Source organism: Chironomus tepperi, unplaced genomic scaffold (assembly GCF_022539635.2).
Source record: "Chironomus tepperi strain 1889 unplaced genomic scaffold, CSIRO-AGI_Ctep_v1 contig_7, whole genome shotgun sequence".
NCBI lineage: Eukaryota > Metazoa > Arthropoda > Insecta > Diptera > Chironomidae > Chironomus > Chironomus tepperi.
Window position 1 is genome coordinate 425,598 of NW_027226129.1, and position 24,414 is coordinate 450,011.

General features: G+C 34.9%; 1 protein-coding gene and 1 long non-coding RNA gene across 2 annotated transcripts in view; one reads left to right on the plus strand and one right to left on the minus strand.

Annotated features, from left to right (window-relative positions):
* LOC139090670 (uncharacterized) overlaps window positions 1–19,353 on the minus strand; it is a 29,279-nt gene extending 9,926 nt beyond the window's left edge. The window contains exons 1-2 of the long non-coding RNA XR_011544446.1: window positions 19,215–19,353; window positions 15,938–16,305 (exon numbers count right to left, since the gene is read on the minus strand). This is a non-coding gene — a long non-coding RNA (uncharacterized lncRNA). The remainder of the gene's footprint in view (window positions 1–15,937; window positions 16,306–19,214) is intronic.
* A 1,479-nt stretch (window positions 19,354–20,832) lies between these two features.
* LOC139100525 (SLIT and NTRK-like protein 4) lies at window positions 20,833–21,564 on the plus strand. The gene has a single exon (XM_070653180.1). The coding sequence runs from the start codon at window positions 20,833–20,835 to the stop codon at window positions 21,562–21,564; it is 732 nt and encodes a 243-aa protein (XP_070509281.1).
* Window positions 21,565–24,414: the final 2,850 nt, after the last annotated feature.

Genomic DNA, 24,414 nt, shown 5'->3' on the forward strand with positions numbered 1-24,414 from the left:
AAACAATATCACATTCATTCCTTAATTCTTGGATATCCAAAGGCAGAATTGTGATTGCCGATGTCGACGGCCGAGAGAATCGGCAAGTTGTTCATCGATTTTATTGACCATTCCCGATCGGTACAAATTGAAATGTTGCCACCACGGCGACGACTCGGTCGTATACTTAAAGCCAAGTGGCAGCCACTTGGTGGCAACATTTCAATTTGTGCCGATCGGGATTGTTTTTTATCGCTCGCCGTTTTTGGTCGACCTATAAAATCACACAACTCTGTCCAAAGGTTGCTCCCATACCTTAAATGTCTCTAAATCTTGTAAAGTAATACATATAATGTATACTATAATTTTGGAAGCAAACAATGTCTTAATATATTCTATGAATTATGTATTAGAATTTCAGTTCAGACAAAATTGAATAAAAAACAAAGAAAAAAAAAAGTTCTAGAAAATTAAAGTAATTGGAATCACGATATGTTGATACTGATAAGTTGTTTATGCTGTTTGTTTTTATAGACTTTGGATGCTTTATTGTTGAGTTGTAAGGTCAATAGTATAGAATTGTAGGGGGATATATTGAAGCACATGTCGGATTGGCAGGCGGAAGCCGATTCTGACCAAAATTGAGGAAGAAAAGTGTTGGCTGACACCACTCATCCCTCCTTCAATGCCAGCCTTACTTATCTTCTCTATTTTGAAAAAAAATCAATTTGATTGGACTTTTCGTCAAAATAAATCCAAAAATTCGATAAATTTTAGCGATCCACACATTTGCTGCTGAAGGATTGAGAACGGAGCAATTGATGATGTAGCACAAGCAGTCATCTTAGATGTATGCAAACAAGGTGCTCAAGAACATGTTTCAATTATACTATTGCAAAATAGCAAGTTACAAGATATTTAACAGAATGAAGGGATTCAGCAATGCAATGTGTAACTACTCAAAGCAAAGGACCTGAAGGCACTGCAAGATTCCCAATAAGCATGATCAATGAGTCAACACCCATCCTTCTCATCTCCCCCATTCCTCACATCCCTCCCCTCCTCCCCTTTATCAACAAGAAACATCTGTCGACGCTCATGTCACAAAAGCCATTTAGACATTTAGACAAAAGGCAATAAAAATTTCTCTCCATAAATTAAAGTCAATCCTCAAAAGCTTTATTAAAAACTTTATATCCATAAAAGTTTGTTGTTGTTGTTGTTCTGTTTACAGACAAAGCATTTAAAGATTAAATGGATTAATGTAAATGAAGTCACACAAAAAAAAAATATTGTGAAACTGGAAATGGAAGGGATTCAAATGTGACATCGAGTTGACCTCATCCTTGAATTCCTTTATTTATTTTATTTTATTTACAGAAATTTGCAATTTAGACAAACAAAAATGGCAATAAATCGTCGCTAACTTTTCAGCACCTTCAAGATTCTCACTTTTTTTTTTGCAAAAAAACAATTTTCTCACCGACTTTAGACTTGCACGAGTGTTCGTGGAACTGCCAACTGTGGAAAAATATTATTTACTTTTTTGTCGCACGTTTTTTGATGATTTTCTCGCATTTTCATGATTAAATTTTTTATTTTTTGGAATTTTTTATTAAATTGAAATTTGGCTTTTTACAGAATTTTTTTGAAAAATTTATTCAGTATCTGAGCAACACGAGGAACACAAAGTAGGCAAATTGCAGATGTAAAAATTGAATGTAAACCAAATTTAGTTGGAATTTTTGTGGTTCTTAATCACTGAATGGCTAGTATTCTAGACAGAACTCGAAGTTGACTTGAATTTTGTATGAGGTCGAGACGATTCAAATCGACTTCAAGCTTTAGTACTAGGTTAGTATAATGAAAAAAAATTTGAATCTGAATAGACATGCCCTTTAGTTATGGTGGGGTTATTTTCTAAGATAATCAAGAAGAAGTCTCAGTGTTGGCAAATTAAGAGACCGGTTAAACGAATTCCTTGTTTTTCTGTTTTTATTTTTTGGTCTCTCTTGCAATACTTTCTCAGGAGATAAATGGTTACATTCAGAGATCGAAAAAGGTCAAATAGTGTAGATTCTCTACATTCTACATTCTAATTTGTGTGTTTCTACTTCAGTACAGAATCGGAGACAGAATTTTCTTACATACGGTTTTCATATTGATCTTTGATTTGTAAAATAGAACATGAAGGCTTGGATAGACGTTCCAAAAGAATCCTTGATAAACCATCTTCCTGTGGGTCCATGTCCCTTAAATTGAAGTTGGCAATACTAAATTTTAGATTCCGGATTCCATTTTTGTCGGACTTTGATCCGATTGTAATCCAGTGAAGTTTAACTCCTGGATTCTTACCAACTCTTCTTCATATTTTAGTTTAAGAGTTCTTAATGCCTAATATTCCTACTTAGTTCCCGGAGGACACATGGAATCAAAAAGTCATAATACAATGCATCTGAGGCCGAAGTTAACTCAAATTTTATATCGAGTCGACCCGCCTTTTTTACACAAAACTTAAGTCGACTTCGAACTCTGCTATGTCCCTTAGAGCAGTTAGATTCTGGTTTCATGTCGTGAATTTAGTTAAATCAATCCTAACGCTGAACTCATACTAGTTTACACAGATTGAATTTCAAAATCATCAAATTGTTTGCTCAATATTTGAACTGATTCAATTCACTGTAACTGTCAATTATCCTCCAAAAAATCACAAATTTACAAAAATACACAAAAACAGCTTTTCATGTTGACCTAAATTGTTAAGCTAAATTTCCTCTTTTTCCCGATGTTTAACAAAATTTATCCTAAATTTCATCAATTGTTCCTTAATTATTCCAAATTTATTTCCAATATTTCGTTAAAATTCCACTTTTATACTCAAATTCACATCAAATCACCTCAAAAAATCACCAAAAATCCAATTTTTCACCAAAAATTTTTTTCACAATAATAAAACAACACAGCCAATAAAAAAAAAAGAAGTAAAGTCACCCGTACCAAATAATAAAAACTTTCTCACACGTATCGGAGCTGGAAAAACTTTTTTTTTCGTCCGAATTCACCGACGAGTGAAGAAAATCTAATTGAAAAATTTTCGAAAGCTCTTCATTTTCCTCATGAAAGTTTTTCCATTTTCCACGCAGCTGTTTTCATGCTGCTTGAATGTTTCCGAGACGATGAGAGTTTGTGAAAACATTGTGACGTCATAGATACCGGAAAATATGTTAAGACTGAATAGTTGTGCTACATAAATGAGTCAATGACCTAAATTACAGACTTTTGTGTTGCAATTTAAAAATAGGTAATTTAATTTGTGGAATTGTGAGGCATTGAGTGAGGTTGATGCAGTCAGGATTAATGGGATGCATTTTGGTAGTTCTAGGGGCTCCACAGAGACTAATAGAGCCCGGAATAGATTGTGAGGGACTTCAGGGGCTCTAGAGAGTCTAATGGAATCCGAACTTCATTGTGGGAGACTCTAGAGACTCCACAGTATCCAATGGAGTTCAGATTCAACTTCTTATTGGGATTTAGGTTTCGGTGGTGTTCATGCCTTTTTAGACTTTTAGAATCAGGAACCCCAACATTTAGGCAACTCTAGATGCAACAATAATCGATTAATTGAGGATGAATGGAATCCTTCACTAGCTACATATTGCGAAAAAATCGATTTTTTGCCACTTCCCACTTCTTTGGAGCAGCTCAAATAAGTGAACGGCCTTAATGTTCCTTTGAGTACTTTTACGTGTAGCTTACTACGGTTTGCTCCTTAATTGACATGATGATGAAGCCAGAATTCGAATGTCAGTGTCCAGGACCATTTGGGGGAAAAGGGGGACTCAAGCAGGCGAAAGCTAGCAATAGAGACTTTACTAGACAGTACCTAAAGGATGTCATGAATCTCAATTGATCTTTATGAACAACAAAGTAAGTAAGTAAGGGGTTTTTGGGGTCAAACCCTGGAAATCTAGCTTAGAGTTGGTAGAACTCCGTTTTTGAGTCTGGACTCCACTAGGAGACCACTACAGTCCGATTGGAGTCCGATACCCGAAGTCCTGTCAACTCTTTTCAACGTCCTTAAAAATAATATCTACAATTGTCTCTTAGCAACACTCCAGCAACTATATCCCCAAAAAACAGTCTATCTTAACGACACTAGCTTCATTTGCACTTAATTTAGTCATTTTAACTTTATTATTATTTCCATTGAACCGCTTTTGGCTGTCTTTACTTAATTAATTGCCACTTATAACGTTAAATAAAAGGCAAAAAAAAATTGAATTTCCTTGAATTGCTGAAAATCAATGACTAAGGAGTAAGTGAGTGAGTTATAATTGAAAAAGACAGAAATTAATTAGAAACATTGATGTCTTTTGAGTATGTTTTGAAAGGAAGAATGGAGTTATTGTGTTGATGATGTGTGTGTAGGGAAGTTATAGTGGGTGATTGGATGTAGCGTAACGCTCTTAGGAGGGAAGAAGAGGGTTGTGCCTGAAAGGTAAAGGAGGGAGGTTGTGATGGACGAGGGAGAATGTGAGGGGGGTGGTCAGGGGTTGTGTATGGCAGGTGGATTTTAATTTAAACTACGCACATCTACGCACATTGTCATTGTACCAAAAAAGTGATTTATTCGCTATGAAACGGGTTAATCCCTAGTTACTCAATGCTCTTGAGTGGGGAGGAGGTGAGGGTGGATTTGTTCCTTAGTTCCCATTTTTCTTACATAAAAAAATCAAAAAATTTATTCACAAAAATACAATAATTCAGGAAACAATTTTCCTTTCACATTTCTTTACCTTTATCGATAAAACAAACATTTTGTGTTTCACATTCATCAGAATTGTGTAGCTTAAGGCTCAACACAGAAGCTTGAATGTTTACAATTGAAGCATCCAAATCCACTCAAGTATTTTGTTTTGTTCGAAATTAAATTTATATCGACATATGGGCGGGGGAATTGAAAATTTTTGAAGGAATTTGAGACTCAATTAGATTTTTTGAAGGATTTGCAGAGTTGGGAGGGGTGTGATGGGGTCTGGATTTCAATTGAGGTGTCCTTGATGAGAAATTTCGTTCAATTTGTGAGTTTTGAGACAATTTGAACAATTTTGAAGCTAAAATGAGTCAATTTGTGAGTTGAAGCACTCAAGGAGATAGCTGAAGGGTAAGAGGGGGTAGCTGGAGAGGGAGAAGGGTCAGGGAGAGTCGACAGCACCATCCTCCACCCATCCACTCCCACATTCCCCTCAATACACTCAACATCTTCTCATATTTCACATGAAATACTAAATAAATCAATTATATAGACTGATAAGCCTAATCGGAATCGAAATCTTCAAGATCTAAAGAGGCTCACTTAATGACATAAATTGGATTCATCTACGTGATTATTTCGGCATAAAAGCTATGAAATTGTGTTATATGAAGCCATTTCAATGAACGAATAGCTTCTAGGAAAATATTATTAACAATACAGGAACTGAGAATTGACGATTGATGACTGAGCAACTGAGTGACCGAGCGACTGAGTGACTGAACGACCGAGCGATTGAGCGACCGAGTGATTGAGCAACTAATTGACTGAGCAACTGAGCAACTAATTGACTGAGCGACCGAGCGACTAAGCGACTGAGTGACTGAGCAACTGAGCAACTGAGCAACTGAGCGACCGAGCGACTAAGCGACTGAGTGACTGAGTGACTGAGCAACTAATTGACTGAGCGACTGAGCAACTAATTGACTGAGCAACTGAGCAACTGAGCAACTGAGTGACCGAGCGACTAAGCGACTGAGTGACTGAGCGACTGAGCGACTGAGCGACTGAGTGACCGAGCGATTGAGTGACTGAGCAACTGAGCAACTGAGTGACTGAGTGACTGAGCGACCGAAAGACTCAAACTTAGGATTCAGGACTAAGAACTGAACTGATAATCAGCCTAACAGTCCATCAGTCACCCATTCTATCAGAAAAAGGTACAAAATTATAATAATCCGATAAATTGTCTCCATTCGCCTCGTGTTACAGAATCATGTTGATGAGCTTGAGTCACTCGAGGGGACAATTTTATGCGATTTTCTGTTCTGTTTATTTGCGTGTGGCTCCAAAAATAGGTCTGTGTGAGAATTTATAGTAATTTGATGATTAGACCTAATAAAAAGATTATTGCTGAGGATCTCCTTTCCTTTTTCGTGAGAGGATGGAAAGAAGATACTCAAAAAAAAAAAAATAAAATGAAGAAAATTATCAACAATGGGATGTGTAAAGGCACGCAAGTGTTCATGATATGATGATTAAATGAGGAAAAGGGTGTTGGATGTGTCTGGTGATGGAATTCATAACTTAACATAGAATTTAGTCAAAATTGGAATTTAAGACGTGCTATGCAGAGTTGGCAGGACTTCTGAGAGTCAAGATTCCAGTGAATCATTGCATCATATTGGATATTCAGTTCAATCTAAGACGTCAGATGGGATAAGTCGTTTCAGATGCTCTCATCCCATCAAACTGAGTCGTTACTTTAGTCCAGTGATGGATATTCATTTTTGTTCTACGGCACACAAGTAGCATGTAGCCTAAATCTGTTGTAGTCTGAGCTGTTGCTCCAGTTCGTATCGACATGTCAATGAGAGTAGGTTTTCCGAAAGTCTCGGTCTTCATGGGAGCTTGAAAAGGATCAAGATCGAGCTCATGTCTCAAACCGAGTCTCGGACCAAGACCGACACTAAAAGGAAATTCGTCGAAGTCTCCGTTCTTCTCGATCTCAGTCTCTAGAACCTTTAAATGAGACTTATTGCTTTAGTCTGAATTACTGCTTAGAATTGGTTTCTTTGATTCAAACTGAGCTGTTGCTCTTTCAGCCTCAAATTGAGTCATTCCCTTCCAAAATTAAGTCATTACTTTAAAATTAAATCATAATTACACATCACCCACAATACCTTAACCTCAAAACGACAGTCAAGAAGAAGTCAACATCAAGCAACAAATCAAAATACTTTAAATACTTTGTTCCAATAATTCAATTGCTATAAAGTATAAGCAACAGCAACAGCAGTTTAAAGATCAAATGTCAAGGGAATTGTTCACACAATAAAGTACATAATCAAGGATAATTAAAACAAATTGCTACTCAATATTCATTAGAAATTACTATCATTGTGTAACTGAATGAAATGAAAAGCATTACACACTGTTGGAGATTGACTTGGCATTGGTAGCGTCAAATTGATGATTGTGATTAAGGCAGACGTGTAGTATGGTTGGATGGTGAGTAATTTTTGATGACTAAATTGAGATTTTGAGGGAAAATTGGCGGAACTTGAAGGAAAATTGGCGGAACTGGAAGGAAAATCTGCGGAACTTGAACGAAAATTGGCGGAACTTGAAGGAAAATTGGCGGAACTTGAGGGTAAATTGGCGGAACTTGAAGGAAAATTGGCGGAACTTGGGGGAAAATTGGCGGAACTTGAAAGAAAATTAGCGGAACTTGAAGGAAAATTGGCGGAACTTGAAGGAAAATTGGCGGAATTTAAAGTAAAATTGGCGGAACTTGTAGAAAAATTGGCGGAACTTGGAGAAAAAGTGGCGGAACTTGAAGGAAAATTGGCGGAATTTGGGGGAAAATTGGCGGAACTTGAAAGAAAATTAGCGGAACTTGAAGGAAAATTGGCGGAACTTGAAGGAAAATTGGCGGAAATTTGTGGGAAAATTAGCGGAACTTGAAGGAAAATTGACAGAATTTTGTCCGAAAAATTGCTTCCAATTCCACATAGCCACCCTACCCATCCCCTTCCCCCACCCCCATCCAGCTGCTCCGCTTCACTTGACTGATTACCGTCTTAGTAACATGAAGCTGTTTATTTTCATTTCTGATCCTTTTCTGCTGTCTTTAATGCATAAAGTTATGGAAACGATTCATTAATAAAAAACAAAGTTCCTTTTATGGTTCAAAGTTCCAATTTACAAGTCAACTTGTCTTTTATTTGCCATTCTTCTGTAAAAGTTTTTCTTTGTTAACGACTCAAGTTTGGTGTCTTTGTGTGTCTAGATGGAAATTACAGCTTTGTTATTGTTATTGGAAGAAAAGTTGAGGAAAATGGAAATTTGTCAATGGATTTAAATTTGGTGAATTTATGGAAAATTGGTAATAAATTTTGGGGGTTTATTGGGGCTTTTGGGGGTTAGGTGTGAGATTCTTAAGTTAGGGGCTGCGGAACAGTTGCACAATGGACAGTGAGGAGCCATTCACTTATTACTTAACGGTCATAAGTAACACTTAAGAATGAGGAATTGATCAATCACATTTTAGTCATTTTTGGTCAATTTTGATAGTTTTTGACTCAATTTTGGTTCATTTCGGCTCAATTTTGTTCAATTTTTGCCGATTTTTGCTCAATTTTCTGTCGATTTAGACTCATTTTTGGTCAATTTTTGCTTAATTTTGACTCAATTCTGTTAGTTTTTGGACAATTTTGAGCCAATTACGATTAATTTTGTCTCATTTTGATCAATTGTGCCAAATTTTGGATCATCCTGATCAAACCACATCCTAGACAACCACAAAACAATCTCCTAACCTCAAAAACCCCTAAAATCATCACAATCCCAATCCCACCCCAAGACTCACCACCCCCACTCCCTCACCCTCCTTCAAAAAACCACAAAATAGAAATTTATTTCAAAATATTCACGAAAATTCTTCTTCATTTTCCATTCAAAAAATGATTTAATGGACAAAAAAAGAAAAGTTCCAAATTCTTCTTTCACTTTGTTACTAAAAGGTTTCAATGGCTTGTGGGGTTTGATGGAACAAAAAATAAAAAATATTCAAGAAATTTCCATCTCCATTTAGTCGAGAAACTTAATAAAATTTTCATATTTTTTTTTTTTTTGTACAGAAAAAAAGAAAATAAATTTTAATGTCTCAAAGCTCATCAAGTTGAGTCCAGTATTCTCTCGAGAGTATGATACTTAAAAGGGGGTTGTACACATATGATGTCACACTCTGGGATGACTCTTGGGTGGGTGCAAAAGAACTGACTTATTGCGCAACGCTCTAAATGGAGCGGGGCTGCTCACTTGACTTGAGCGGATCTCTGACTTGAACGGAGCACTAACTTGAGCGGAGCGCTGACTTGAGCGGAGCACTAACTTGAGCGGAGCACTAACTTGAGCGGAGCACTAACTTGAGCGGAGCGCTGACTTGAGCGGAGTGCTGACTTGAGCGGAGTGCTGACTTGAGCGGAGTGCTGACTTGAGCGGAGTGCTGACTTGAGCGGAGTGCTGACTTGAGCGGAGTGCTGACTTGAGCGGAGTGCTGACTTGAGCGGAGTGCTGACTTGAGCGGAGTGCTGACTTGAGCGGAGTGCTGACTTGAGCGGAGTGCTGACTTGAGCGGAGTGCTGACTTGAGCGGAGTGCTGACTTGAGCGAAGCGATGACTTGAGTGGAGCGATGACTTGAGCGGAGCGATGACTTGAGCGGAGCGCTGACTTGAGCGGAGTGCTGACATGAGCGGAGTGCTGACATGAGCGGAATTCAGACTTGAGCGTGACGTTGACTTAAACAGAGCTCAACAAGTCAACAGCCCCAAAGCCTTCATTCATTCAGCATAAAAAGAAAAAATATTCAGCACAAAAAAGAACTTTTATTTCCGAAAAAAGACATGAGAAAGTTGATCACGTGACCCGACTGTAATGGTGAGGATGTTTACATTGACATTGAATAAGCAAAAAAGGAAATGCGAGATGAAAAAAAATTTTTATATTTGTGTGCGTCACTGACGATGGCTCATTTTTATGAACGGAAGAAATGAGTGAGAATTTATGGCCAACGGAAAGCTTCGTTTTTTTTGTGTATTTCACCTTTTTATTCAAAAACAGAATTAATGCTATGGTCTGGCTAAATCATTGCTGTGTTTAATTTGGACACAAAATCAACATTTATTTTTATGATATTTTATAAATATTATTTTAGTAAAAAAATACAGGAAAAAATTGAATTAAATAACAATTAAGATGGGGATTGGGGGTGAGGATTGTTGAAAACCCGGAAGGCACATGGAGTAGAAATGTCTGAAAATTCAGTTTCAGGTCAACTTGACTCTGATTTGATGCTGCATTTCATCGAATCTAGCCTGAAATTAGAGTCATGTTGAACTTGGGATGAATTTTTGGTCATTTCTACGTTTTGTGCAGTCCGGGACAGTTTCGGATGTCTAACTTAAATACAGCAATACCCCGAACAGCACAGGTCACTTAATCAGAGTTGCAAAGCAGGCATCTATGACAGGTAAAAACCATACAATTTCTTGATAATTTGTATGGATTTGTAAGAAAAATAATACAAATTATCAAGAATTTGTACGATTTTTGCCAGTCACAGGTGCCTGTTTTGCAACTCTGCACTTAATAGATCCAATAGCTTGCACTAAAACAGCATGAATCTGGCATCAGCTCAGAAACACATCGACCTGTGACTCCATAGTTGCCAGGAATCCAGGAATCGAAATCAGCTGGATTCTAATCAGACTTTGAAGAACTTCAGTGTAGTCCGGACTCCAAAAAAAAAAATGGAATCGTGTCAGCTCTGCCTGAGAATTGATATTAGATCGTTTAAACAATTTGTGTTATTCGGGTACATTGATAGTTCAATTTTAATCTGTAATCTACAATTGATGTGGCTTGTAACTTGCATAATCGATTGATATTGCTTGCTTGATCTCAATACCAAAGACACCTGAACCTCAAAATCCAAGTGTGAAGGCACCTGATCCACAAAAATTTGAATGTGAAGGCACCAGAACCTCAAAATCTTTAATTTGAAGATACACAAGATTATATCAATAATTTTCATCGATTTTTAGTTGATTTATTGTAATTTTATTCATCAGATCGTTAGTCAAGTCTCAATACAGTTCTCATACCCAATATTATAAATTCCGTCATATTTAAATTTATACAAAACAAATTTATATTCCTAAAAAATTCAAAAAATTGTATTTTATTTCAAAATGTATAGCATAAAGGATGATTGATGTTGATGTGGTGAAAAAAGTATTTTTTCTGCAATTTCATGACTGTATGCTGAACGTGCCAGAAGCATTCAAAGAGTAAAATATTGCAAAAGTTTCTGAGTAGCTCAAAAATTGCGTGAATTATTAAAAATAAAAGGCTCAAAAAATTGAGAAAATTTTAAAAATTTTCCACAAATTTTCCATAAATTTTCCACAATTTTTTCACAAATTTTCCCCAAATTTTCCACAATTTTTCCCCAAATTTTCCTCAATTTTTTCACAATTTTTCCACAATTTTACCAGTCCAAAAACCCCATTTCGCTAATAAATTTCACTAATTAACCACAAACAAAATTTTTTAAATCCTCAATTTTTCATCTTTAACCTGATTTAATTAACTCCCACCAAGTCTCATTCACGACCATAAAATTTCCACTAAACAATTAAAAAGGGATTTTTTTTTTCTGTAGCTGGAATTTGTGTTGAGCAAATAAATTAAATTTTCAAGTGCTTCCAAAAAGTTTACTTTATGCTTTACAAAAAAAAATGTTCAATTTACTCATAAATTGTTCATTTAAAATTCAAAAAAAAAGTTTCATGTTTTTAATCATTTTGGATATGCTTGGAAACAAGAATTAATACGGTTGGGAATATTCGGGATTCATGGAGATCCAGAGTTGCTTTATTGTGCTTTTTTGATATAATTGGTAGGATTTTGAGTGTCGAGACTGTATCGAAGTTGTCAGGACTCCATTTTGAGCTTTGGTCAATGCCTAGGGCAGCCATCTGCTGTATTTTTACCAGGACGCTGTTGTACTTTTAATACCTTGCTGTTGTGTCCCGACAAAGCCTCAAAATGTCCCAATTTTCTAACAAATCGGGAAATTAATACAAATTTTGAAATTTTTTTTTAAAAAATTTTTGAACATTTTTCATTTCGAGGATCCGAGTTCAAGCCCAATTCAAAGAACTGGTCGAGTATCAAAACTCAAAAAAGACCAAAACAACCTTAATTGTCTGTAAGGATATTTTGAAAAAGCTCACGAATATCCATCCTATTTATATATGTAGATTATCACTTGTTGTGACATTTTTAAGTAATTAACATTGAAGGTCAGCACGAACAAACATGAATAACGACGCAAATGAAGAGTTTAGCATGATATGATGTCCATTTTGTTAATTAAATTCTGACTTAAATTTGCATATTGACTTGAAATAGTGGAACTAGATTCAGGCAAGGATGAATTCATATCAGCTATCTAGAAGCTGACATTTAACTAAGTGTGAAGCTTGATTTTGGTTACTTAAGAATTTTTATGAATTTTAGTATGAATATTCTGATCGAAAGACTCATTTAGAGGCTGATTTCTGGTATGGGATGATTACAGTGCTAGCCCAACATCTATTTACTAACTTTTGGACGGCATCCATTCTTATCAACTGTGATCCATTGCTTCCTTCAAATACTGCTTGCCAATTTAAAATTTTAAATACGTTTGAAAGTTACGCAAGTCCTTAGGGGCATGTACGTCTACAATTTTACTACAAATTCCAAATTCTGGTTCATTAACTTGTAACCTATCGTTACAGTTGCTAAAGCGGAGTCTAAAACTGATATTTAAGCATTTCGTACTCTCCATCCATCCCCTAAGGATATTTTTGACTAAAACATCTCCTGAATCTTTAATTAAATCCAATAATTTATAATTCATAACAAAAATAAGTTCAATATTTTTCGATAGAAATCCAATTAAAGTTTTCCAATTCATAATTAACAATTTATTAATAAATATTTTAGTGTTAATTGAAATTCCGTTTCCAAATGAGTCGTCAACATCAGTTGAAACTTTTAATTACCTTTTTTGTATTATTTGAACTTTATTTTGTAATTAATTTGCTGAATATTCACAAGAAATGGCCAATTAGGGATACTGAGAATGAATAATAAGGAAGTAAATGTGAAGGAATGTTGGAAAATAATGGCAAAAAGTTTGAATTTAGTTGCTGAGTTATTTTTGGGTATAAGATGTAGTTTAATGTCTATGTTGAATGATATTTCAACATTTTTCGTCTTAGTTGGCTTTGATATTGTGAAAAGTCAATTTATTGAAGATTATTGAAGATATTGAATATTTTTGAAGTTTATTCATTGCATTGGAGAAATAAAGCATTATATATTTCTTAAACTAGATACAGTCCACTGAAGTTTGATTATATCAAAACGCTATCGTTTTTCATGGTCCTTCGAACCTTGCGATTGAAGCAGTACTTTGAAGAAAATTGGAAAATTTGCAAAAAATCTGGAAATTTTGCAAAGACACCATTGGAAAATTGAAGAAAATTTTGAGAAAGAGGGAAGATTGTGAAGAAGAAACATCACAATAGTTTGGAATTGATCAACATTTGAAAAGTTGAAATTGGACAGCCTTTTGTAGAGCTGAATATTGAAGAATTTGTCAGCATTTGTTGAAGCTGAATTTTATCTTCAGAGTTGTGAAGATTTGTGGAATTAGCATTTGATTAAAGCTAATTATCAAGCAGAAGTGATACATTGGGTACACCGTTGAAGCTTGAATTGATTGCTCAAAAGCAAAAAATTTGTGGATATTGGAAGTTAATTGCAAGATAGCAATAACATTAAACCTGAAAGATTTGAAAATACATCAAGTGATTTTCATATATCAAGACCTTTTAGCTGAAGCTGGAAGTGTTAAGATAACCATTTTTGAAACTTGAAGTTGATGCTGGCAGAGTGTTGAAATATTCTGCAATAATATATCAACAACGTTGAATAAGTAACACTAATTGCTGAAACGTTAGATATCATTTTAAGAATTGAATTGATAACGCAACTATTATGATTATTAACAATTATAATAAGGATCTTGACTCAAGAAGTGAAACATCAACTAAGAATGAAGTTGAGTTGAAGTCGTCAAAGGTATCATTGAATTCGATACTTGATAATTATGTTAAGAGGAAATTAGAAATGAGACGCTTGTCATCAGTAAAGTCTGGCAGCGACAAAAGCAATTCATCAAGTCAATTGGACACCAAATTAGAAATGAGAAGTTTGTCATCAGTAAAGTCTGGCAGTGACATAAGCAATTCATCAAGTCAATTGGACAATTTGAGTATAACTAAGCTGCAACAAATAGATTTGCCAGTATATAATCGGGCAAAAACAACAAATTGTAAAGTTTGTTTGAAATCTCATGGAATTTATGCATGTGAATCATACCTAAGCAAGACTCCTAGAGAAAGATTTGACATCGTTTCTAAGTTAAGATTGTGTAGAAACTGTTTACGTCATGGTCACAAAGCCATCAATTGTAGAAGTGAAAAGAGGTGCAAGGAATGTAACAAAAAGCACAATACAACTCTACATTTCACTAATTCAACATCTGAAGGTAATGACAAATTGGATTCAAAGAACTTTAAATCTTTGATATCAGTACAAGAAAGCAAACCACAAGAATTATCAACAATTCGAATATTGATTCCTGATGCAAAAGGAAATTGGCAATCTGTTGAAGCTATTATAGACACAGCTTCAAACAAGAACATACTCAAACAAAATGAATTGAATGTTGGTGGTGAACAGAAGTTGAAGAATGAATCAACAAAGAAGCAATGTAGAAACAATGCAGACAAAAATACATTGAAAGATTCACCAATGAAGAAAGTAGTATCAAAAACTGAAAATTTGTCAAATGTTCCAATAAAAACTCAAAAGAAGATTGAGAAGGTTGGTGATCAACAAGAATTGTTGAAAACGAAAATTGTACATCATGAGCAAATAATTGCAAATGGCAAATATAATCGTGAAAATAAGAATCGCATTTCATCAAGCTCAGAAAATTTGGTTGTGAAAAGTCCACAACCTAAGAAAACAAATAATCAAGTTGAATCAAATTATGAAAATGACATTAAGCCACACTATGTCAAATCAAGCAACTTGTGATTGTAGATTGAACAGGGCCAGTAATCATTAAACATTTATGTTCTGTGTTATGTAACACATCTTGTATATTTGATACAACTAAGTTTGTGGCTCCCTGTTCTATATATCAAGAAATTGGTCATTTAACATATGGAAATCATCGTCATCATCAATTGTTGTGAAGATGGCAGTGTGTTGAACGACATTTCAACATTTTTGTCAATTGAAGTAAAGCTGGCAGAGTGTTGAATGATATTTCAACATTTTTCGTCTTAGTTGGCTTTGATATTGTGAAAAGTCAATTTATTGAAGATTATTGAAGATATTGAATATTTTTGAAGTTTATTCATTGCATTGGAGAAATAAAGCATTATATATTTCTTAAACTAGATACAGTCCACTGAAGTTTGATTATATCAAAACGCTATCGTTTTTCAGTCTATTTGGAGGTTTTGGGATCTGTGCAAAGACACCTGAACATCAAAATCTCTAGTGTGAAGGCACCTGAACCTCAAAAGCTCAAGTGTGAAGGCACCTGAACCTTAAAATTCCACTTTGAAGGCACCTGAACCTCAAAAAATCAAGTGTGAATGCACCTGAACCTCAAAAATTCTTGTGTGCAGTCACCTGAACCTCAAAACTCAAATGTGAAGGCACCTGAACCTCTAAAACTCAAGTGTGAAGGCACCTAAATCTCAAAACTCAAGTGTGAAGGCATCTGAATCTCAAAAGTCAAGTGTGAAGGCACCTGAACCTCAAAAATTCTTGTGTGCAGTCACCTGAACCTCAAAACTCAAATGTGAAGGCACCTGAACCTCAAAACTCTTGTTTGTAGGCACCTGAACCTCTAAATTCAAGTGTGAAGACACCTGAACTGAATATTAACAATTCAAATACTTCCCACATCCACAAACCCTTCACTTCCCACAGCCATCCATCAATAAACATTGAAGTCCTTTTTTTGATATTTTATTAAAAAGATAATCCTTTCAATTCCTTACCTTTTTCTTGCGAGCATTCCTGAGATTTCCATAAAATATGATTTTTTGCTATTATATTTCCGTCTCCTTTTGATGTTTTGATACTTATTGAGTCACGCCGTTATCGTTGTCGTTTTTTATAAATAAATTCTCATTCCAAAAAGCACATTTTTCACTCCCCAGACACGCAATTTTTTATATTCACAGCATCTTCTGATATTTATTAATGGATATAAAAGTTCATTCATGTCATTTATGGAATTGAGCTTCTTTTTTGTTGTTGTCAATGAGATTCACGCCTTTTGTTCATTATTTTGAGGAAGAGCTTAATGTTTCTGGTTATTTAAAAATAGAATTTTTGGAATTGTTAAGTCCTTTTTGGTTGGTTCCTGTAAGTATGACGTAATAGAAATGAAAAGTTGCGGAAGACAATAATGTTGGGTCAATTTGTGGGAGTTCGTTTTGGGGTTTTGTGGTAAATTGAAGGAGATTATTGATGAAGAATGGTTGATAAGGCATAAATCAGTAGAATTGCCATGTCAAACTTAGAATTGTCATAGAAAAATTAAGAAAATTCTCGAAAAATCAAGAAAAAATCTTAAAAAAATTCTTCAAAAATCCCAAACATACCCAAAATGGACTCAATTTCAAATTGTCGATATCAAAATGATTCAACAACAGGAATCATGACTGCTAGAGTTTCAGGAAGTCTCCTTTCTTCCTTTCCTGGCCGTACAGATCAATTGTGATCCATGGCCATTCTCAGATGCCTTCTAAAACTGATTCTATCGCTCTATATTATTAAAACTCTTTTACCCATTTAGACCAATACCAAATGCTTCACTGTCTTTATCAACAGTCTCTCTCCAAGAGCTCTTTTACCACCCTTGTGCTCTTTACCATCTACAAAATCAATTTGCCGTCAATACTAAGACGACGTATCCCGGAGTGGAACAAGGTGCGGTTGATTTAACGAATATCTAGTTATGAACTTGATATTTCTGTAACTTGGCATGAATGTCGAGCTTATAACTATACATAATGCTAGGGTGGCCAGAGGATTTTCGCAAAATATCGGAACACTTTTGGAAAAAATCGGAAAATTTCTAAATTTGACTCTTTTGGGGTTCTTTTGAAAATTATTGAAATTTCGAAAAAAATATTTTCAGTCCTGGGCTTGAACCCGGACCTTCAAAAGAAAAATGTTCAAAATTTGTAAAAATGGAAGCAAAATAGAAAAGTATAGCAGCGTCCCGGCAAAAATACAGCAGATGACCGCCATACATAAGGTTCATTATTCGCAGTTTGTTACATTCAAAATCGATACCGCAGTAATAATCCCGAATTTTGGTAAGGTAAACCAGAGTTGGGAAGACTTCAATGATGAGGTACCTCAACCTGAGTCCAAATTCCAAAAGAGTGTCGTTTTTTGAATTTTTGAGTCGTAAAATCCAGCCACAGTAGCAATCTTGAATATTTAAAATCAGGTAAACGATCCAAATTTCATCGATCAACCGACTTAATTCAATTCAATTACATTTAAAGCCCAAGTTCAATAAACTCCATCGCCCATAACAATATTAAATGGATTAATGTAAATGAAGTCACACAAAATATTGTGAAATTGGAAACGGAAGCGATGCAAATGTGACATCAAGTTGACCTCAGCCTTGAAATTCCTTTATTTATTTTATTTTATTTACAGAAATTTGCAATTTAGACAAACAAAAATGGCAATAAATCGTCGCCAACTTTTCAGCACCTTCAAGATTCTCACTTTTTTTTGCAAAAAAAAAAACAATTTTCTCACCGACTTTAGACTTGCACGAGTGTTCGTGGAACTGCCAACTGTGGAAAATATTATTGCTCATGCGATATTTTCGCACGTTTTTTTCTGTTTTGATATTTTTCATGATAAAATTTATTATTTTTGTTTTTTTTTTTTAAGGCAGAGCTTGAGCTTGAGTGGATGCTGAGTGCTTTCTTAATGTAACGATTTCGATGAATTCTCAAGATCAAGATACAAAGTGAGTATTTGGAAAATATCTTGAGAATTTCGTGGTATTGTTAATCATTTTTTTTTGGATGATGTTTTTTATGCTTAATAACCAGAGTTGGGAGGGATTTAATGTTTTGGAGCTTCTATTGGAGTCTGGACTCTAATAGAGGCAGTTCTACTAGAATCTAGGCTGTAGTATAGATGTCATTTGGAATTTTGGGTCCCAAATATTGATGACATATCTGGCAAGATTTCTACTGTCGTTGAATATTCCACTAGGATCAAATTGAGGCTATTTCTTGGTCTGTTTCAAAAGTTTGAGCATGGGGGTGTTTAGAACGGAGAAGGAGGCTTGGGGGCTCAATACTTCTAACCTTCCTTAACCTATCTCCTTTTTCCTCCATCCCTTAGTGATTTATCCCTCTATTACTCTATTTTTCTTAGTAATTTTAGGATTTTTGTCTGAAAGAAGCCTAACAAATTGAATAAGGCTGCTTAAATTTAATACAGCAGTAGAGACCTCTTCGGAGGGATTGGGGGATCTTGAAACACAACCTATTGAACACACTCGTGATACCAAGTTGCCATTTTAAGTGCAGAGTTGACAAGAATCAACCAGTTGAATTTCCAATGAACGCCAAAATCTAATCGAGACATCTCAACAATTTGTGTTTGATGCCCTCTGTGGACTTAAAAAGTCTAGACAAGATCTGGAAGTTGGCTCGATTGTTATATGGACTCAAGTTATTTTGAGTTGACTTTTTCATGCTAAATTCGCCAGGCTAAGAAACTACGCGGTATCGGCGGTATTTATATGAAATACCGCGGTATTTGGTGGTATTTCGCGGTATTTGTATGGATACCGTAATATTACAGCGGAGTTTCTCAGCTTGGTAAATCCGAGTCTACTTTGTTCTTTTGTCTAGAACCACACAAATTCGTGGCAATTCTGGATTTAAACTACAAAGGATTGTCAATCAAGTCTTAATTTGGATCCTGAATTTGATAGAACTTCATATTTGACTAGATAGTCCGATTTATGAGTCCAGTGGAGCCCGACTGATCTGTATGGCCAGCGAAGTAAGTAAGTAACTGAAGAATCCGACTTTCAAAGATCCAGACAACTTTGATGGAACCACTAAGCTTCATACTTTAAGACACAACATAAGAAAACCTCAATTCCCATGCAATTTGAAACTTCTAAAAATCGTCCAAATTTATGACTTTTTGTGCCTTAAAAAATTCTTCTTTTACAGAAAATTCTACAAAATTCTCACAAAAAACTCGAATTTTTCTTACATTTTTCACATAAAATTCACAAAATTTCATTAAAACTTCACTGAAAAGTCACAAAAATCTCAACAAATCCTCAAAATTATTCATAAATTTTCCTCAAAAATCCTCAATTGTCACTCGAAATTCTTCTTATCCACACTCGACACACAAATAAAGCCTTTGATATCCAAAGTCACCGACGAATGAAGAAAATCTGACAATAAATTCGATATTTCATTTCCTTTTTAATCCTTCGTAATTTCGAAAAGAGTTTCCACGCAATTGTTTTGTGCTTGTCGAATGTTTTGTTGGAGATGAGTAAAAATTGAGAGAAAAACATTGTGACGTCATCAAAGCGGGAAACAACTAGGAATTGAGAGAGAAAATGCAGCATTTGAAGTGCTTCATGTGTAGAATTCGTGAAGTGGGTCGTTGACCTAAATTTTGTGAATTGCAACAGCTAGATTTATGGAAAGGGGACAACAAGTGGCTGTGGGGAGGGTAGAAGGGAGGAACTGAGACAGATTCTGCAAATTAACCTGATTTATTTGATTTGTTCTGAACATTTTAGCAATGATTCATGAACAGAGTTGAATCTTAACATCAAATATGATTTTTTCTTCGATCTTGTTCGGTTATCTTCGGACCTTTTCGGTAATCTTCGGTCTTCTTCGGCAATTGATCGGGCTTCTTCGGACATTGTTCGGTCTTTTTTGATATTTTTCGGACTTATTCGATCTACTTCGGTCTTTTTTGGTCTTCTCGGGTCTTCGGCTTTTGGTATTCTGTTCTCTTCGGTTTTATTCAGTCTGTTTCGGTCTCCTTCGGTTTTCTTCGGACTTCTTCGGTCTTGTTCGGCAATTGTTCGGTCTTCTTTGATCTATTTCAGTCTTCTTCGATATTCTTCGGGCTTCTTCGGTCTTCTTCGGTCTTCTTCGGTCTTCTTCGTTCTTCTTCGGTCTTCTTTGTTCTTCTTGGGTCTTTTTGGGTCTTTTTTGGTCTTCTTTGGTCTTTTTCGATCTTCTTCGGTCTTTTTCGATATTCTTCGGTCTTCTTCGGTCTTTTTCGATATTCTTCGGTCTTTTTCGGGTCTTCTTCGATATTCTTCGGTCTTCTTCGATCTTTTTTGGTCTTTTTTGGTATTCTTCGGTCTTTTTCGGTTTTTTTCGATCTTCTTCGGTTTCTTTCGGTTTTCTTCGGTCTTCTTCAGTCATCTTCGGTCTTCTTCAGTTTTCTTCGGTCTTTTTTAATATTTTTCGGTCTTCTTGAGCCTTTTTCGGACTATTCGTTTTTCGGTTTTCAGTCTTCTTCTCCGGTCTTTACTCTTCTTTTTTTCGACATTCTATATAATACATAATTCTGCCTATGAATGTCTATTATGATGCCAGAGCATCCACAGCTAACTCAAAACATTCTCTCAACAATTTCTCTCAGAGAACAAAAACCAAAAAAAAAAGAAAGAAAAAAAATTACAAATTTTAAAACTTGTTGATCTCTTTTTTCTATTTATTTAATATTTAATCTGTGGTCGGAAACATGTCATTTAGTTTACATTAATCAGTCGTGCTGTTTAAATCTGTACATGATGTTATTTGTCACATTAATTATTATTTTATTATCGCACAATTGTTTGTCACACGAAATGACTGTCGAATGTGATCGCGACATGATCGGAATAATTTGTAAATTTATCAATAATAATGTATCAAATTCCATACTGGAAATAACGTCAATAATCACATCCAATGGAATGTCACATGATGAAATTGAAAATGAGGAAATTGTGGAAATTGTTGTGAAAAATTTAACGGAATTTATGCCGAGGAAAATTGGTGAAAAATTTAAGAAAATTGAAAATTTAGTGATTCAGTCATCGAGCCTTAAATTCATAAATCGGACAGACTTTTTGGACAATTTGACACAATTGGAAGTGCTGAGCTTGTTTAATAATAAAATTGAGTCAATTCCGCACGACGCGTTCTATGACTTGATGCTGTTAAGGCATTTGGACATTGAAAATAATTTAATTAAATTTTTGGAACCAAATTTACTGTCAAATTCAATTCATCTTCATGTCTTTGCTGCCGGTTCCAATTTAATTGAAATAATTCATGAAAATTTCTTTGAAAATAATCCAAAATTGTGGAAAATTTTACTTAATGATAATAATATAACGGAATTTAGATATAATTTTAAGAAAAGACTTGATTTGGAGAATTTAAAGTATGTTTATGTCCATAATAATCCGGGATTGCATTGTGTTGCACCGGTTGATTATGATGAGAATCAAGGTTATCCTAATTTTAGGATTGCATTAAGTGACCTTCAAAATAAAATTGATGCTAATTGTGAAGATATTGATGATTATGATTAATTGTGTAAATAATTGTGGTATGTGGAGTGGACAACTTAGGTGGCATGTGTCGAGATATGTGTCAGAACAGGGGTGTAACCAGAAATTAGACGGCCAAACAGTTTTTCCTTGAATTTCTGATAAAAAAAGCAAACAAAATTTAAAAATTAAATAACGTTGCCTAAGGTTTTCTGATTCTCTAAGGGGGCTTGAGCCCCCTAATACTCACCCCCTGGCTACACCCCTGTGATAGAATGTGCCAAAAATATGACAAAAGTGACAGAAAAAGTGTCAACATTTTATATAAAATTGGCAAAAAATTAGCACGAAAAGTCACAAATTTGTTTTCAACAGCAATATTTCATATGTTTTAATACTTTTTATGTACGGTCAAAAATTATACCATATTTGTTATCACATTTAAACATGACCTTGACTAATCTGGACATTTATTGAAATTCCAAATTAAAAATACCAAATATGATTTCATAGTTTAATACAAATTATGTTAATCTAATATTATGTCTGATTAAGTACAATATTATATGCTTATGTTTGAATTATGCAATTGTCAGACATTCCAAAAGTACAGTACTGTTTTTACTGTACTTGTTGAATTTATATGAAAGAACAGTAAGTATAGTAAGTACAGTAGTGTACCACTGTAGTGTCTGACCGTTGAAATTAAGTTTAAATCATTATTTGTAAATTTAGAATTAAAAATATTTAGAGGCCTACTTGTGATATTTGAAAAATTGTACGCTTAACATTGACATTAATATATGTACAAAAATTAAGAATATAAATATTAATTAAGAGACGCAGAGCTCGAAGTCGACTCTAATTTAGTATGGAAATTTCAACTCGAGTAGATTTCGAGCCCTCTTAATAAAACAGTTCCGAACAGCACAAATCGGTTAATCGATCCAATAATCTGGCACTAGACTAACAATACTGTGTTATGCAGAGCTCGAAGTCGATATGGTTGAAGTCGACTCAAGTCGACTCAACTTCGAGCTCTGGTGTTATGATACATTCTTCCTTACTTAGCTATCCATACAGATCAATTGTGATTCAAGGCTTCTCTCAGATGTTACCTGAAACTAGCCCTATTTACTGGCTTCCGCTTGCCAATTTCCAATACCAAATGCAATACTGTCTTTAACTCTGACGTGATACCGGATGCAAAAGGCCGACTTGACTTTGACTTAGTATCGAATCTGGTCATATCCGGCACTATGGTAGAGACACACCAGCCAGATGCTGAATTTTAGATTGATTATCCGACTTATGCTGCTCGGGTGTACTCAATTATATTTTTTAATATAGAAAATATTAAAATATTAAAAATTTGAAAAAAGAATAAAATATTCTTGAAATTTACATAATTTTATCTATAAATTAAGAGACTTAATGTGAAATTCTAATCCAAATAAATAAACTATTTTTAAATCTAATACAATTTTTGTTCCATCATTTCATCATTTAAGCCAATCACAATTCCTAAAATTACAGCAATCAGCATTCAACTTAGTAGGAGAGATAAATTGTTAAAACGACAAAATTCATCATCTAATACATTCAGATTATCAGCAACTCAATTTTGTGTGTCAAAATGTTGTTCATGCATGTTTAAAAAATTGAGATAAACTCAATGACTTACATATGTTGATAAAAATAAACAAACCGCAGAGACTTCCCCAAATAATCAGTGTTGTTTTTTGTAAGAAATGTGTCATTTATGTATGTATGATGTTGCTAATTGAAGGAATGGCTTATTTTATGAAAGAGGCAGAAAATGGTGAGTTTGAGCTGGTGTGACTCGGGTTTTGAGTCAGATTGGGCATTTTTAGGTCCCAGACTAGATTCACTCTTGGGTCTAGAGTCACAATTTCAATAACTCAGAGGTTAATGGACACAATTTTTGCGACTTTTTCAAATTGTGTGTCTTTTGGGTTTCTTCAGAAATGCCAGAACTTTAAGCGTCTGGAATGTTTTTGGGACTTTAACTGCAAAGGAGGTAAAATCACATTGCAAACCTGTTAACTCTGGGTTACTCTGATCAAGACTGGATCATACACATCAATTTTGATCCATTGAAGACCAGTGCTTCCTAATTTCCAATAATAAGTGAAACACATGAAGAATATAAAGAGGTTCAAATTGACAACATGGCACTAGTTCATAAGTCACTAAATCAATTTATTCCTATATCTGTAACTTAGCTGCTATAATCGCAAATTCTGCTGATATAATCGCAAACGCATACAAAAGCGCAGCTATGGACCTTAAGGTCTGATAAGCTAATGTTTATTTTTTTTTTAATCGCAAATTCAATTTGATGAAAATGAGATAGGAATTATGGGACATAAAAATTTGCTAGTTTTTTAAAAAGCGTCATTTAAAAATGACCTCAAATATGACTCCTTGTTTAATTTGTTCATAATTTTTTGTGCTGATTTATCAATTTGACACTTAATCATTCACTGTAAATTAACATCATTTTATTGTGAATCAGGATCGGCAAAAGCTAAGCTTGATAGACGAAAGTCAAAAGATGACAATCTGTGTTAAGGGCCATCGATGGACTACGACAACCTATAGAAGGAAAGCCGTTAATCTGCTGATCCATAAATTCCGGTTCATGAAGATTTTCGGGACTTAAAGAAGTTTATAGGGATTTTCCGGGGTTTGCTGGGATTTTCCGGACTCGATTCCGATATCGAGAAAGCATAGCGGATATCGGAAGGCCTTTTGTAGCAACCTAGGCTCCAAGTCAGAGCATGGTTCCAGTAAGTAAGGCGGATATTGTCAGGCTGATTAACTCTGTGGTAATCCCGCGGTGTCCATACAAAAACCGCTAAATACCGC

What these genes read in the sequence shown, in the direction of transcription:
- LOC139100525 (XM_070653180.1), top strand. Translation starts at nt 20,833, where the DNA reads ATGACTGTCGAATGTGATCGCGACATGATCGGAATAATTTGTAAATTT.